Here is a 14,022-nt window from a genome sequence, read left to right as displayed (position 1 = left end):
TGATTAAGAAATGAGCTGATTTTGTTTAATCTAGTATGTTTAAAAATAAGCTTTTTAAAAAACTTGATTTTTATTATTTTTTTCTTGAAGCCTAGGGGATATTTTCTTTAGTCTACTATGTTATGTTTTCCTTGTATTTCTTGTACTTAATTTTATATGCAATGTTTATACTATATGCTGATACTAAAGAGTATGTTTTGTATTTTATTGATTACGGGTTTTTTGTATCTGCTGTTGTAACATGTTTTGACTTATGTTGTAGAGTGTTTAGAGTTTTATTTAAATATAAGTGGTATATAAATGGACTAAACAAATAAAATAAAAAATAAAACATTGTAAAGTAGGTAAATATTTACAGTTTTACAACAATGCAAAGTGAATAAATATAAACTGCTGATCATGCGTGGCCCAAATCAACTGGCAGGATGTGACCATGAGGTGAAAATGTTCAAGCAAAGCCAACAGTGGCTTTGCGAAGCTACCATGATAACAGACAGAGTTTGGAAGATTACTTTTAAAAAGTAATAAATTACAGTTACAATTACATGGCCCAAAAAGTAGTAATTACCATTACAATTACAACTGCTCTGAAAGTAACTGATTATTTTTTCTCAAAAGTAATCACTACAATTACATTCCAGTTACTTTAAAAAAACGCCTAAAAGGTGCTGGCCTTGGCTGCTGCACATCTAAGTAGCCTAAAACAACATTAAAAATAAACAAACACATACAGAGGTAGTAGAACAATTCTTTTTATCCATAAGATAGCAATGGTGGTCTCTCTGCTGGTAAGGGAGATGGGGAGGGAGGCTGAGGCCACTACTCAGATCTTCGCACGTCAAACCACATGCCGCCGCCACCCCCGTCAGCCGGTAAGCATAGTCTCTCTCACTTAACCACCTCCCAGACCCTGCCCTGCCACCAACTAAGGGACATTCACCTAAGCAAACATTTCCCTGAAATGCAAAAAAAGTTAAAATACTGCAAATGCAGCACAGTAGCCAGAGAGGGTGGTGGAGGCCACTTTGTATGCCATGTGCAAACACAGTATTCACACACACACAGACGTTGTCATCTTACACCTCCACAGTTCTTTATTTCCATTCTACTGCTGCCTCCTTCTCCCCCTTTATCCATGTTCTTGACCTCCGGCTCCTTTTTCCCTCCACTCCATTCTTCACCACCACCATCCATTTTTTAAAACAATTGTTTTCTCCACTCCACCCCGTCTCACTCTCCACCTCCGCCCTTGTCGCCTCCTACCAACCCACAGAGCACAAGGAAAGAGTGAGGCAGCACAGAACAGAAGCCCAGTTTGAGGCACATGATTTTCATCCACAAATCAGACAAATCCACAAATCAGACTTCCCCTGCTTTCCCCCCCCCAAGTAATGCCCAAAAGTAATGCTGGAAACATTACTCCTAGTTCTATTACAATCAAAATGTAAAGGAATTACACACTTTGAGCTACTTCCTGGTTTGCTTCTGAATTTGCAGTTCCCAGAATTGCAGAGGCTGAAAATTGGAAGTACTGTATCCTCAGGTTTAAGATGCAGGAGGAAACCAGGATTTTTCCCTACAAGAATAAGCTGTGGTAAACCACGCATTACTCCCTCCTCCCATGAGGAGGAGATCCTTTCAGTTTTAAACTAACAAAATTTGGGAAAATTTTGTGCTCCCAGTGATCTCCTCACTGGGAGCACAAAACTGGAAGAGATGGGAGGGGGTGTGCACTAGGGTTGCCAGGTCAGAAGCATCCCAAACCCTGAGGTTTCAGGGCTGGGCCCTAGTGATGTCACGAGGCAGGCCCTAGTAATGTCACAGGGCAGGCACTGGAGTTGACTGTATCCCATTGGAGGTGTGAGAAGGAACCTCCTCCTCCTTACCCTCCTGATGGGATGCAGCCAGTTCCAAAGCTGGGTGGTACAACAATGGGCCTAAATTTCTCCAGGGAAGGGAGATTTGGGCTGGTTGTCATGTCCCCCAGCCTCAGAGCTGGCTGCAGTTCCTCCTCACTCCCTCACATTGAATACAGCCAGCTGTGAAGTTGGGAGGACATCAACAGGCCTATGTCGCCCCAAGGAAGGGAGGTTCAGGTCCATTGACACACCTCCCAGCCTCGAAGCTGGCTGATACCAGCTGCATTCGATAGGGGTGGCTAGGAGGAAATTCCTTCTCACCGTGCCATGCATCAACAAGCCTAAATCTCCCTGGGGAAGGGTGATTTGGACCTGTTGTCTCATCCCCACTGACCAGAAACTAGAGATTGGAATGCATCACCTGGAGACCTGGGAAGGACCACAAAAGAGCAGTCTCTGGGTGAAACCCAGACACCTGGAAGTGCTGGTGTGCACAAACCCAAACACTGCTGCAGCCTGTTCTTGCCAGTAGTGTAGTGGCAAATCCAGAAGTGCAGGGTCCCTTCATGATAATCACCACACGCGCACACACACAGCCATGCCCCTTCACTCGCTTGCTCTTCTTTGCCATTTCCACACTCCTCAGTCCTTCCCCCGTGCGCCTTCTGTCACAACAACAGATGTCCCTAGGAGCCAATCAGCATGAAAGGGGAGTGTGTAAGCTACTGAGAACAGTCTTCTCAGTAGCTCACTCACCTCCTTTCACTCTGATTGGCTTCAATCAACAGGAAAGGACAAGGAAACATGTTAGAAGACTTTTCTCAGCGCCTAACACACTCCCCTTTCATGCTGATTGGCTTGTAGGACACTGAAGACATAGGGAACCTGCTGGGAACCTGCTCCCAAAAAATTAAGGGGTCTAAGACACACACTCCAAGATCCCGGATGACTACATTCCTGTTCAAGTGTATATTGATGGGTGGTGGTACCAAATCATAAGTACAGTAGGGCCCCGCTTCGCTTCCCAGCATTCCGCTAATGCGGCGGCTTGCATTCCCCATTTTAAAGCCAATTTTGCCACTTTTGCGGCATTTTCGCAGCATTTTCGCGCGACGCGCCCCATTATACTCAATGGGGTTCTGCTTTACGGCGATTTCCGCTTTACGGCGGGGGTCCAGAATGGAACCTGTCGTATAAGTGGGGCCCGCCTGTAAAGAACTTCTGGAAAAGTCACACAGGGTAGTGCAGCAGAGAGCAAACAGTTAACTTCTTTTCCGAGAAGAAGGCAGGGCCAATCAGAATAAATCTACCCTTTCTGGAAAGAAAGAACTTCCCAGGGTTTGGCTCTGTGTTCTAGAGAAGAGTGGTGTAGCTCTGTTGCTCCTAAGCTACTGCTTTGTTGTTGCTTGTAAGTCAGGGGCTACCAAACGGTGGTCCATTGACCACCAGTCGTCTGCAAGGTTCATTCAGGTGGTCCACAGCATGTCCGCATTAAATATTCATATTGATTTTTAATTGCATTTCATTGCTTATAAGAAATAAAAGAAGCAATAAAAATACATTTAAAAGTCATACGCACCTAGCATAGAGCATTACAATGGTTCCAGCAGGCCAAAAAACCATTAGGTGATCTGCCAAGGCCCTCAGCCATTTTCAGGTGGTCCATGGGGGGGTGGGGGAAAGGTTGGGAACCACTGAGATGGAAATGAGAGAGGATGGTGGTGGCCTAACACTGTATGATCTCAAGTCAGCTGCTTGTGTTAGCAAGGAGATAATCTCTTGAGTTTCCCTTGCACATCACTCTGCTCCTCCAGTAAGGGGCAAAAGTTGCCTGGGGTAGTGAGGAGACCTTTCCAAACAATTCATGCAATTCGACCTTTGGTGTAGGAAGATGCTTTACACCAAATCAGACCATTAGGTGCTAGCTCAGTACGGCAGCGGCTCTCCAAGATTTCAGGCAGGGTTCTCTCCCAGACCTACCTGGAAATACCAGAGATTGAACTTGCAAGACAGATGCTCTTCCACTGAGCTACGGCCCTGGGATAGCAAGGAGGCCTCTCCAAGCCCTCCACATGCAGCACTCTGCTCCTACTTTCTGCAGTCATTGAGTCCACAGGCAGAGCTTACTTTTCCTGACACAGCACAGGGGCTAGCAGGCCACATTCCACAATAATGCCCCTCAGCAACAGAGCATGGGGAACACCTGCACATGGGAGTTCCAGCAACTCTGTCTGCCACGTTGCAGCCTCCACTGGAGGGACCTTCTGTTGAAGTAATAAACCTTAACCTTCTTTATTCTTTCAACAACCAGTCCTAACAGAACAGTTATTTCTGCACTCTGCTATAGTATACATCTGCCAAAAACTCTCAACACATTATTCCATTGCCAGCCAGCAACTATGGTAAGGGGAACCCACTAGGTAAGTGCCCACTTTTCTTCCTTGTTAATCTCTCAAAGACTCCTCACAGAATTGGCATCCTGGAGGCCAAAACAGTGATGGTCTCTTAACATAAGAACATACGAACTGAACTTAAGAGCCCAGCTGCTACATCAGGCCAGTGGCCCATCCAGTCCAGCATCCTGTTCTCACAGTGGCTGGCCAGACGCCCCAATGGGAAACCCGCAAGCAGGACCTGAGCGCAAGAGCACTCCTGCCCCCTCCTGCGGTGTTCCAGCAATTGGTATTCAGAAGCACACTGCCTCTACCAGTGAAGGCGGAGCATAGCCACTGCTCATAGTTGCCATGGATAGCCTTACCCTACATGAATCATAAAGAGAAACTGTCGTCATTCACAAAGAAGGGAAGAGGAGAGAGATCCTTCAATCTTACAAAAAGAACATACAGTAGGGCCCCGCTTATACGGTGGGTTAGGGACCAGGCCCCCACCATAAAGTGGAAATCGCCGTAAAGCAGAACCCCATTGACTATAATGGGGCCGTCGTGCAAAAATGACGTGAAAGCATCGCAAAACATCGCAAAAGAGCAAAAATTGGCAAAAATCGGTTTTAAAATGGAAAATGAAAGCCGCCACATTAGCGGAACGCCGGGAAGCGAAGCGCCGGAAATCGGGGCCCCTACTGTATATTAAACAAGTGAATTGAATTTCTAAAATCAATCATTATGGTCTCAGCAGTACAGAATGATGCCTTAACATCAAGCTGATGTGAGAAGTAACAATTAGATTAATGATAAAAGATCACACATATTTCCATCTCCAAGGGGTCTTCCTCAGTGGTCAGTGAGGTGAGCTGGAAGATGCCCTTAAAACATACATGGTGAGTGCCCTACGGTATTGTGTTCTTATTCTTCATTAAGATTCAATTTGTTTGAATCTGGTGTTATTCATATCTGCAGATTAAGCACTAACAGAAAAGTACCACCTTTTCATAATAACTTATACATCTCCATTTTTAAATATAAATTAGACTAAGATTTTCAGTTTTGCTAGAAAGGTACATTAATTATGCACTATGCCTCCATTGCAGGTCAACTCATTTTATCTTCCATATAGATCAGCCAAATGACTAACTTCTGGTGACAACGTTATGTGTTGCACACTCACACCACTGAGAAAGATCCCTTGGGAGGTCAAACGCATTTGGTGCAGAACATTAATTCTATCATTGTTTGTCACATCTGCTTGATGCTAAAACATCATTCTGTATCACTGAGATCATAATTACTGATTTTAGAAATTTCATCCGTATATTTAGAACCTGTCATCTTACCCATCTTCCTTATGATTTCAATCTAAAATGTCTTTGATTTTTTGTTTTTACAGTCTAACCAAAATATGCCTGAGCTTCGTCTGATCTTCCCCAATTCAATCCCCAAAGGCATCTCCAGGTAGAACTGAGAAAGACTTCTTGTCTGAAACCATGGAGAGCTGCTGCCAGTCAGAGTACAAGACACTGGATGGACCAGAGGTTTAACTCCGTATAAGGCAGCTTCCTCTGTTCCTACAATCCTGGGACAGGAACGTGCATTGGATTGCAGGCAGCCTTCAGTTTGCAGAGATCTTGCTCCTTGATTTTCTGTAAGCGTTAAATCACAGAGAGGCGAAGGAAAACTGAAAAGGAGAGGAGGGGTCCTCCAGAGCAATGTCCCCCTCCCCATCCTGCTTTCTGAGCGCTCCTTACAGAGAAGCTGGAGTCTGATGCATGGAGGGAGCAAAGAAGTTATTGCAAAGCTGGCTCCCATTTCTACCCAGAGCAGCCATTGAACAAGGAGCTGAAATGTTGCCAACTTTTGCTCAGCTGGCTACAGAACTATAGGGGTGGGTGAGTGGAAGATGCAAGGGAGGAAAGGGAGGAGGGAGAGAAAGAAGCCCGCCCCCTGGTCCCTCAAATTGAGAGAAGCCCAGTGACTGGAGAGAAAAGGCTAGGAGAAGTAGTATAGGGGCAAATCCAGAATTTCAAGGTCTCTTCATGATAGTCACAGCCACCCCCCACCTTTTTTTGCTGTCGGGTTGAGAATGAGATCCTTGTTGATGCCTTCTCTAGCAGCAACAGATGTCCCTAGGAGCCAGTAAGCATTTAAAAGAAGAGTATTAGCTACTGAGAAGAGTCTTCTCAGTGGCTGACTCACCTTCCTTTGCTCTGATTGGCTCCAAATAACAGAAAATGGTAAGGAAGCATGTTAGAAGACTTCTCAGTCTTCTTTTCATGCTGATTGGTTCACAGGATGCTGAAGACATAGGGTCCTGCAGGGATCCTGGTCCCAAAAAAGTAAGGGGTCTAAGAGCTCCTGAGACCCTGGCTGACTACACCTCTGGTTCTTGCAACAAGAACCTGTAACAGGGAGATAAAGCATCCCTTTCATCGGACACCCTTGTACCATTGTCATAATTATGCAATTGGGCACAGGATCAATCTGTCACATATACAGTTCCACTTCCTTTGGTTAAATGTAGCCTTTGCAACTAGTTCAACAGAATGTGTTCACCAAAACTGCTACACCAATAAGAAATGGATGCAACAGGACATTGGTTTGATTTAAAATTCTGCTTTCTGAAAATAAATGCTGTACCACCTTATCTTTAGATCCTTGAAAAAAGTGAAGAGGGGTGTAGTCATCCAGGGTCTCACGGGCTCTTATACCCTTTACTTTTTTGGGAGCAGGGTCCCAGCAGGGTCCCTTTGTCTCCAGCATCCTACAAGGCAATCTGCATGAAAGGGGAGTGTGTTAGCCACTGAGAAGAACCTTCTAACATGCTTCCTTGTCCTGCCCTGCTGATTGGAGCCAACAGTGTGAAAGGAAGTTACTCAACCACTGAGAAGACTCTTCTTAGTAGTTAATGCTCTCCCCTTTCATGCTAATTGGCTCCTTGGGACATCTGTTATTGTGGGAGAAGGCACTAACACAAATCTCATTCTCAACCCAGCAGGGGAAAAAAGGATGGGAGGGGCGTGGCTCTGACTCTCATGAAGGGTTCCTGCAGTTCTAAATTTACCACTACACTACTGGGAGTGAAATGCATTTTCTGTGCTTGTGTGGAGCAGTATAGTGGCAAATTCAGAAGTGTAGGGTCCCTTCATGATAGTCACAGTTACGCCCCCTGCTAAAATTATAGAACCTTCTAAGATTATAGAAAAATCTGGCCAGGCTTGAATATTGTTTTCTTCTTCTCTATCACTGTCCTTTCTCACTGTCAGAAATATTGATTGGATTACTGAATTAAGGGTCTACACATCTCCTACTGCTACCAAACTGCTTGATTATGTGGATGGGATGCTATCATCAAGATTCACTGTCCCGTCTTCTGCAGTTACAGAATTCTCACTCAGCACAACTTGGCTTTTTGAAGTAGGAATAGGAAATCCTTTCACTCTGATTGGCTACAATCAGCAGGAAACAACAAGGAGCAAGTTAGAAGATTCTTCTGAGTGGCTAATACACTCCCCTTTCATGCTGATTGGCTCATAGATTCCAGAGACATAGGGACCCTGCTGGGACATGGCTTCCCAAAATGTAGGGGTCTAAGACCTCCTGAGAGCCTGGATGACTGCACCCTGGTGTGGATTGCAGTTGAAAGTACTCAGAGCTAATGCCATGTTACTTTCAGCTTCCATGGTTGGGAAGGGCTGCAGAATCAGTCAGCCTGGACCAGCACTAAGGGCCAAATTTCACATTATGTTGGAGTTCTGCGATTGGATCGCCACAAAAACTTATGGCATCATAAATTGGTTAGTCTTTCAGATGCCATAAGCAGTGGTGGCTGATCACCATTAGGACAGGTAGATTGAATGCAAGGAGGCCAACAGTAGGCCTGGTTGTAAGTAAGAAGACAGGTGGGCTTGGGTGAATCAAGCCTGAGATTGGTGGTGTAGTGCCCTATTTGCCTCCACTGGCCACAAGAAGCTTTTGAATTGAATTGAATTGAATTGAAACTTTATTTTTACCTCACCCTTTTTCCAAACTGGAACTCAGGGCGGCTTACAAATAGAACTACATGTAGTTAAAAACATAGAAAAACATACAATTAAAATACAATTAAACTATGCACAACCTTAAAATCGTGAAAGGCACTTAAAAATCTAAAAACAATTTAAAATAATACAAATAATAATATAAAACAATAAAACAAGCCTTGTAAAGCCCAATCCTAAACACCTTCTATCCCAAAAGCCTGTCGGAATAAAAAAGTCTTTACTTGGCGACGGAAGGATGGCAAGGAGGGGGCCATTTGTGCCTCCCTAGGAAGGGAGTTCCAGAACCTAGGAGCAGCCACCGAGAAGGCCCTATCTCGCGTTCCCACCAATCACACTTGTGAGGGTGTTGGGACTGAGAGAAGGGACTCTCCTGAAGATCTCAGGGCCTGGGCAGGCTCATATAGGGAGATACGGTCTGACAAATAGCCTGGACCTGGGCCGTATAGGGCCAAAACCAGCACTTTGAATTGTGACCAGAAACAAACTGGCAGCCAGTGGAGCTGTTGTAACAAGGGAGTTGTATGGTCCCTGTAACCAGCCCCTGTTAATACTCTGGCTGCAGCTCTTTGTACCAGTTTAAGTTTCCGAACAGTCTTCAAAGGCAGCGCCACGTAGAGCACGTTACAGTAGTCTAAACGGGATGTAACTAAGGCATGCATCACCATAGTCAAATCAGGCATTTCCAGGAACGGGCGCAGCTGGCGCACTAGTCTTAACTGGGCAAAAGCACTCCTGGCCACGGCCTCCAAGTTCAGAGCTGAGTCCAGGAGCACACCCAAACTGTGAACCTGTGTCTTCAGGGGGAGTGTAACCCCATCCAGCACAGGCTGAATCCCTATTCCCTGATCTGCCCTTCGACTGACCAGGAGCACCTCTGTCTTGTCTGGATGTAGTTTCAATTTGTTCACCCTCATCCAGTCCATCACTGATGCCAGGCACTGGTTCAGGACCAGGACAGCTTCCTTGGCTTTAGGTGGAAAGGAGAAATAGAGTTGGGTGTCATCCGCATACTGATGGCACCGAACCCCAAACCCCCGGACAACCTCTCCCAGCGGTTTCATATAGATGTTAAATAACATGGGAGACAAAACTGAACCCTGAGGGACCCCATAGGTCAACGGCCAAGGAGTCGAACAGGAGTCCCCCACAACCACCTTCTGAGTTCATCCTTCCAGAAAGGAATGGAGCCATCGTAACACAGTGCCCCCAAGTCCCATCCCAGCAAGGCGGTCCAAAAGGATACCATGGTCGATGGTATCAAAAGCTGCTGAGAGGTCCAACAGAACTAACAGGGACACACTCCCCCTGTCCAGCACTCTGCGAAGGTCATCCACCAAGGCGACCAAAGCTGTCTCTGTCCCGTAACCAGGCCTGAAACCAGACTGAAATGGATCCAGATAATCCGTTTCATCCAAGAATCTCTGGAGCTGGGCGGCCACCACACGCTCTATTACCTTGCCCAAAAATGGAATGTTGGAGACTGGCCGATAATTTCCCATTATAGAGGGATCCAGGGAGGGCTTTTTCAACCAAGGCTGTACAACTGCCTCTTTTAGGCATGATGGAATTCTGCCTTGTTGTAAAGATGCATTAACCACTTCCCTCACCCACTCGGCCAGTCCCCCTCTGGCACTTTTGATGAGCCAGGAAGGGCAAGGATCCAGCAGACATGTGGTGGCTCTCGCCTCTCCAAGGATCTTGTCCACATCCTCGGCTTTGCTGTTATTAACGAAATTTTGTTCTCCCAAAGGCAGCCACGGAGCTGAGAGGCAATTTGGTCAGGGGTGCAGTGCAGTGGGAGGAGAGAGTAAATTCTTTGCCCCCTGACTTCAATCAATTTCTGTGCTCGTGTGCTTCCCCTTCTGTGACTAACAGCAGCTTGGGGGGAGCTATGCTGGGGCCAAATGGTTGTTGTAAGTTGCTTTGGGTTGCTTTGCAAGGAAAGCAAAATGATAATGATAATGGTGATGTCATGATCCATGATTCTGCCTGGGAACCTTCCACGTACACCATCACAACAGAAGAAAGGCAAGATCTAAATGTAAGAAAATTTAAAATAAAAATAAGTGTGAAGAACAGAATAAGGTTGAGACTTCTAACCTCAGAACTCCAACCTAACATCGTTTGGCCCAAGTTGTGCTATTTTAAAATCAGAAGCAAGGCAGCTGTTGTCTATTAATTTTTCCATCATAATTAGCACTGAACGTAGCCAGTTAGCAATGAGTATTTCTTACCTTTAATCTTTCTGTTACACCATCAGTGAAACTGACTGTGAATTCAGCAATTTTGGGCACTCTGAGTTTTCCTTTGTTCTTCTGGTCTGGCTGATATTCTGTTCTTGTTTTCACAATCACCTAGGAGCAAATGTTGACATCTTTTAACTTTTGAGAACAAAGCAAGCATAATTTTGCTGTCTTAAATGTTACTTTCCCATAAGCCCTCTCCTCTCCTCAAGCAACCTCATGTATACTGCAGTTGTCATAATTTTGACAAAAGCAATGAGAACGTGTTCAAATAAGTGTGTCATTAAAAGCTCAGACTGTTGAGAGGCTCAACTTTTAAGTGAATAATCATATGGTAGATCTGCTTAAGGCTCAATAGTCTGCTGCTCCTCTTCTCCAAGTTAGATATGCAAAACCAGTATGCCAGGGCAATTTGAGGAATGGAAGCTGTGGGTGCACTTCATATGCCTCCATACACCTGGTGCTGTTCAAGTTACTCATGATCCAGATTGTGGCATTAGCCTTCCGACCCTTGGCAGTACTAGCAAACATGCTTTCAACTGTCTCTTCATACCTAGCATGCTCTCAAAAGCAATCTCATTGAAACCCACTGGGTGATCTTGAGCCAGTCGCTATCTCAGCCTAACCTACCTCTCAGGGTTGTTGTGAGGATAAAATGGGGAGGGGACAACCATGTACACCACCTTGTGCTCTTTAGAGAAAAAGTGAGATAGAAATGTAATAATCAATGACTAAATAATCAACCAATACATCTCCAGCTTTCCTTTTATAATAAACTACATCCTGCCTCAGAGGGCAAATAAGTACTGGAAGTGCATGCATTTTTCATTTACTGCTCTGCCTTCTATGGACATTTTAGCAATTGGAATCCTGACTGACATTAACAATTTATAGTCCAATTAAGGGTGGAATCATTACAAGGAGCTACTGCCGGCAATTGCAGTCCTTAGCTGGGTCCCTCCTTTCCCTTCATATCCTGAAGTGCAACTAAAACATATCCTGGCAACTTTACTCTGTGCCTTCCCCACCTCCATCAGGTGCCAAAATGCAGTGATTAGCAATGTCAGGACACAGGGATCTCCTGTTGTAAACTTTAAGGCTCCATATAGATCAGGGAGGAGCTGGTATAGCACAGTGGGGAGGAGAGCCTGGCTGGGAGTCCCGAGTCTGTGAGTTCAAATCCCCGCTTGTGTCTCCTGGGTGTCAAGGGCCAGCTAAAGATCAGCCCCACAGTGAGTGGCTCAGGGGTTACGTGCCCTGCCACCTGTGCAGCTGTGGGCAAGCTGCATAGTCCCAAGGAGCCCAGTTGCCCCCCAGCGGGCAGTTGCGGACAAGGAAGGGGCTGGCTTGTGCAGCTGTGGCAAGCTGAGCAAGCCCTAGCCAGCTGGGGAGGACTAGCCTCAGAGGGAGGCAATGGTAAACCCCCTCTGAATACCGCTTACCATAAAAACCCTATTCATAGGGTCGCCATAGGTCAGGATTGACTTGAAGGCAGTCCATTTCCATATAGATCAGGGCTCGAAGAATCCAGGCCTTTATATCTAGCCCTCAGAACTCTTCCCAGGCCACATCCCCTCTCTGCAGGTAACCCCCCTCACGGGCCCTCAAGTATTCTTGCCTGGCTGGAAAGTGTCCTTGAACTCTGATAATGCCTCATGCTTATCCAGATGGATAGAGAGGGGTATTTCTGTGTAGAAACTAGCCTACTGTACAAAGGCAACACTTCCATTTGATGCTCCACCTATGTTTACCTCTGGACCAGGGGAAAAGGGCTCAGAATGTCCCCAGACAGCTATACAGACCAGAAGTGGCAACAAGTTTACCTTGTCTCATGGCAGGCAGTCTACTGAAATTCTTTTGGAGTGAACTCTTCTACGCAAAGAGTGTCTGCCAGTAAGGAACCACCACCCGCAGGCCCTGATCCATCACAAACTCCAAGCTTCCATGCTGAGCCACTGAGCGGGTACTCATGTGGATCCTGAAAACTTGCATCAGCTTGATCTGTTCTCATCTCAGTAATAACATTCCTGTACTTCCTTGATTCTCATTTGTCTCACCAACCGCTGACTTGGGCATTCTGAATTAGTGTGGTAAGTAGGGTTGCCAGGTCTCCAGTTTTTGCCCAGAGATTCTGGATTTTGGGGGTCCTCTCTGGATCTCTGGATAACTCACCCCAATCTCCGGACTATCAGCTTTCATTTTTTTAAAAAAATTAAGTTCCTAGGTGGTGTGGTTCAAGAGATATACACCAGAACGTCAGCAGCTGCCCCCACAACTTCTGTTAAATGAGCTCATACCTGGCTGCTCTAAACCCACCCTTTCAGGTTTGTAGCCAATAAGTGAAATCAGGGATGTGATTGACAAGGGATTTGTTGACCTCCAGGCAATAGGTAGAACCCATTGTAAGTCTAAAAAACTGTTGCCTTTTTCTGCTTGTCTGAAAACCTCATAAACTGAGTAAGTTTATAGCTTTCAGCAGTAGCAAAAGTCCCTTGTCTCTGTGTGCAGGTAAGATGATGTAAAACAAAAAATCACAGAAGGATCTTGGTAGGCAATTGTTTACTGTAAACAATGTCAGTTATGCTTGTAATAAAAGTATACATGCAAGTTTTTTTAAATTACTGGCAAAATAGCATATTATAAATTTCAAATAATTTTAATAATTTTATTAATTTTAATAGAAATTTAAAAGTGCAGCTTATGCTGTCATTACAATCTGTTAAACTTTTCTAATTATCATCATCATCCTTTTTATTTGTATGCCGCCTTTCCACAAAAAGATTGCGCTCAAAGTGACTTACAATAAAGTAAACAACTACAAAACCAATTTCATAATAATAAAAATAACAAAACAACAGTAATAAAACATAACAAATATCACAGCAAACACAAAAAAACCTTTTCAACACTATAAATATAACAACATTACATCCGTTAGTAGGCAACATTACACTTCTGGGCAATATAGAAAAATTAAAAGGAAATTAGACAGTTTCAACTTTGCATGCATGATGTTGCTCGCAGACTTACTCCTGCAGCCACTTCTCTTACAAGCCCTCCAGAGGCAGCGGGTGGTGGAGCAGCTGGAAACACCCCACCCATGATGGTATGAGAAGTCAAACAAGTGTATATTTTTCTGGGCTGTTGAAGAGGCCAGTTTATTTGTCTAATTCATAGCCTGTTTTGAAAACCTTCCTAGTGTGAAGCTTTAATCCTATACTTGCTTTTCTGAGAATAAAGGTTTTTGGATGGTTCTGACCTAGCAACCCTACTCGCCGCCTGGCGCACCTCAACGAGCCGCCTCTGGGCGCCCCTCGCCGCCGCCGCGCTCCATCCCCCGGCCAGGGTCGCTACGCCTGCCCGGCGGCCCTGCGCCCTCGCCGCGCCCGCCGGCCTGCCGTTCGCTCTGGCCCATGCTGGCTCCGCTGCTGCCGCCGCCACCGCTGTGCGCCCAGCCCGGCCCCGGATGCCTGCTGCCTGCCTCGGC

At 45.5% G+C, this 14,022-nt stretch overlaps 1 protein-coding gene across 2 annotated transcripts in view; it reads right to left on the bottom strand.

Moving 5' to 3' along the window:
• NSG2 (neuronal vesicle trafficking associated 2) overlaps positions 1-14,022 on the bottom strand; it is a 104,016-nt gene that overhangs the window by 46,229 nt on the left and 43,765 nt on the right. The window contains exon 2 of one of the 2 annotated variants that reach the window (XM_061621898.1): positions 10,527-10,646. In XM_061621898.1, the coding sequence (XP_061477882.1) occupies positions 10,527-10,646 (120 nt within the window). The remainder of the gene's footprint in view (positions 1-10,526; positions 10,647-14,022) is intronic. The other variant, XM_061621899.1, reaches the window with a different exon arrangement.

Source organism: Rhineura floridana, chromosome 3 (assembly GCF_030035675.1).
Source record: "Rhineura floridana isolate rRhiFlo1 chromosome 3, rRhiFlo1.hap2, whole genome shotgun sequence".
Classification (NCBI taxonomy): Eukaryota; Metazoa; Chordata; class Lepidosauria; order Squamata; family Rhineuridae; genus Rhineura; species Rhineura floridana.
This window is presented reverse-complemented; position numbering and strand designations above follow the sequence as displayed.